Source organism: Arachis ipaensis, chromosome B09, assembly GCF_000816755.2.
Source record: "Arachis ipaensis cultivar K30076 chromosome B09, Araip1.1, whole genome shotgun sequence".
Classification (NCBI taxonomy): domain Eukaryota; kingdom Viridiplantae; phylum Streptophyta; class Magnoliopsida; order Fabales; family Fabaceae; genus Arachis; species Arachis ipaensis.
The window spans coordinates 61,395,358-61,398,367 of record NC_029793.2 but is presented as its reverse complement, the minus strand read 5'-3'; the positions used below and the strand labels follow the sequence as shown (position 1 = coordinate 61,398,367).

Below are 3,010 nucleotides of genomic sequence, written 5' to 3'. Positions count from 1 at the left end.
CCACTTCTCCTAATCTTTTGCTTGCCTCAAAATTGTTTAATTCCTCAATCCTTCTTTTCAAAGAACTTTCATGTGATGCATTTTTGAAGTATTGAGTGCAAACAAGTGTGAAAAGTGTAGTGTTGTGAATAATCAAGCATCTTAATTATTGAATTACAGAAAAACTATACTATGCAGACAAGCAGGGGTATTATATCACTTTCAATCATAGCAGTATCTGCTATAAATTAATTACTGAACAATACAACCTTTTGGAATTTACTTGCTGTCCTCCTCCTCATCATCATCATTACTGGTCTTCACATTCATTCATCTCTTTGATTGATGATGCTTGATCTTTCCAAAAGTTTGTATGGTGCTCTGCAGTGATATTGAAAGTTGCTTGTTCCCCAAGCACTTAGAAACAATGGTTAGCATGCATGATTTATTTGTGGGCCTTTGTACTTACTTTGGTGTGGAAACACCAAACTTAGTACCTTGCCAATGGTCCTTGTGCATCAGATTAACCATGTGTAAAACTCTTTTTCTTTTTCAAAAGTGACAAAACTGGAAACTTAGGAAAAGATAGCATAGTTAACCAGTTTATCTAAATGCTTGAAGCTAGCATTATGCAGAAAATGAGAATGCGTTTTATGATGGGATTTTGGTGGAACACCAAACTTAGAATCCTTCATTCTCCCTTAGATTGTTTTGGTGTGCAACACCAAACTTAGCTTCTTGCAATATAGATAAAACTAAGTAACCTTTTTATTGAAATAGCTATAAAAAGAAAACTACCTCAGGTTGGGTTGCCTCCCAACAAGCGCTCTTTTATTGTCATTAGCTTGACATCCTTCACCTTCTGATCATGGAAGTTGAGGCTTCTGTTGCCTTTGGTTTCCCCCTCTCACCGTGGGCTTTTCCTTGATGATTGTTTCTTTTCCTTTAGCCTTCTCATTTTTTTCCATAACTGCTTTCCCTTTCAACCCAGCAGCTTTTTCACTGTTCTTTGGGTCATCTTCAGTGGCCCTTAAGGATATGATTGCCTCTCTCTCGCCCAATTCAGCAAGGTTTTGAACCAGTTGTTCCATTTGCTTTTCAACTCTTCTGAGTGAGGCCTCTTGGTTCCTGCTTATCATCTCTTGATTTTTCCTTATTTCTTCCTGCTCTACTGTCATCATTTCTTGCACCTTCATGTATCTTTCCATCATCATTTCTAGGACATAGAGTCTTTGAGAGTTTAGAATTGGTTGTGGTTGTGTCAACTGTGATGGTTGATGAGAGTCATTTTGGGCGAGTGGTGAGATAGGACGGGGTTGGAAGTGTGTGTATTGGGATGGTGTGTGATGATTGTTGTTGTGGGGTGGTTTTTATGTTGGTTTTTGAAGTAGGGGTTGTTGCAGTTGAAGTCCCTTGGTTTTTGATTTTGGTTTTCAACCCCTCTCCAGTTAGATTGAGTTCTCCAAGGTGGGTTGTACACATCATTCTGAGTCCTACGTTGGAACATGCTTGAGGAGCTGTCTGGAGAGTGTGATCGCTCATGACATTGTTTCTCATAGTTAATTACTTCAGAACCTTTTTTAGATTGATTCCAACAATGGGGGTTTTGAGGTGAGTTCTGTGCATTCGCCACAGCATGTTGCAGTTCATCTATTTTTCTGTTAATCACCTCCAATTGTTGCTTGAGCTGTTGATGAATCTACTCGCTTTGGCCCATGATTGCACGAATACCTTCAATTTCATTCTCTTGTGCGAATGGTTGCACTCCTGCCTCTGGTTTAACAGTTCTCTGAGGTGGCTTCAGCTTGACCAGGAGTTCACTCATTAGTTCTTCCCATCCGATAATGTTTCCTTGTGGGAAAGCTTCAAACCACTGAGCAATGTCGTTCATGGTGATAAATGGTTGCTTGTCATCTAAAGTGGGGGCATTACTTCCATAATTACTAGAATCCGTTGAATTCCTTTCCATGATTTGCACAATCACAAACAGTCCAAATGAAGATTGAATACATTCATGTCCGAAATGTGGTTAAAAGGTTTAGCTGACACAATGTATCAAACAGTTGATAGGTTAGAAAGATTAGTAAGAGAGAATTGCTTCTCTCGTATATTCAACAAGTTGAAATATGAGAATCATAGGGAGCCAGAGGAACTAAGAAAACTTCACTTTATTGCTAAAGTGAGGTTTCAGTTAATTCAAGCAAAAATTCAAACAGTTAGTGGGTTAATCAAAAGTTAAAGAACAGAAAGTAAAAATGCTAGACCTAGATCACCACCTCACTTAATCGTTGTCAATCTAATCAATCCCCGGCAACGGCGCCAAAAACTTGATGTGCGGAAAATGATCCGACACAAAACTCACCGGCAAGTGCACCGGGTCGCATCAAGTAATAATAACTCACGGGAGTGAGGTCGATCCCACAGGGATTGAAGGATTGAGCAATTTTAGTTTAGTGGTTGATTTAGTCAAGCGAATCAGGATTTGGTTGAGAGATTTGTGATGTGCAGAATTTAAATTGCATGGAAAATAAAGGGAATGGGTAATTTGCATTAAAATAAAGAGAACTGAAATGTTAAAGTGCTAAATCTTAAAGAGCAAGAAATTAAATGGCAGAAACTTAGAACGCAAGAAATGTAAATTGCAGAATCTTAAAGTGCAAGAAATGTAAATGGCTTGAATTGTAAAGGGAATTGGGAGTTGGATTTGCAGAAATTAAACAAGGAAAAGTAAAATTTAACAAACAGAAGAGTAGAAAATAACTTGAATTGAATCGGATCTAAAACGGAATTGTAAATGGGTTTGAAAAGCATTAAACAGAGAATCGAAAATGAGAAATCCAGATCTCAGGACTCAAGAGACTAGATAACCAAGTCTAGATCTCAATGCCTTCCTAGATCCAACAAGAGCAATTGCAAAGGAAATGTAAATTGCAGAGAAAGTAGAAGAAGAAGCAATTAACAGAAACTGAAATTCAATGATGCGGAAAATTAAACAAGATCCCAAGATCCGAAGCAAGAAAAGTAAAGAGTA

At 38.0% G+C, this 3,010-nt stretch overlaps 1 protein-coding gene across 1 annotated transcript in view; it reads left to right on the top strand.

Annotated features, from left to right (window-relative positions):
• The window catches only part of LOC110266856, an 8,347-nt gene continuing 7,366 nt past the window's right edge, over positions 2,030 to 3,010 (top strand). Inside the window, exon 1 of the mRNA XM_021111900.1 lies at positions 2,030 to 2,158. Within this exon, the coding sequence (XP_020967559.1) occupies positions 2,030 to 2,158 (129 nt within the window). The remainder of the gene's footprint in view (positions 2,159 to 3,010) is intronic.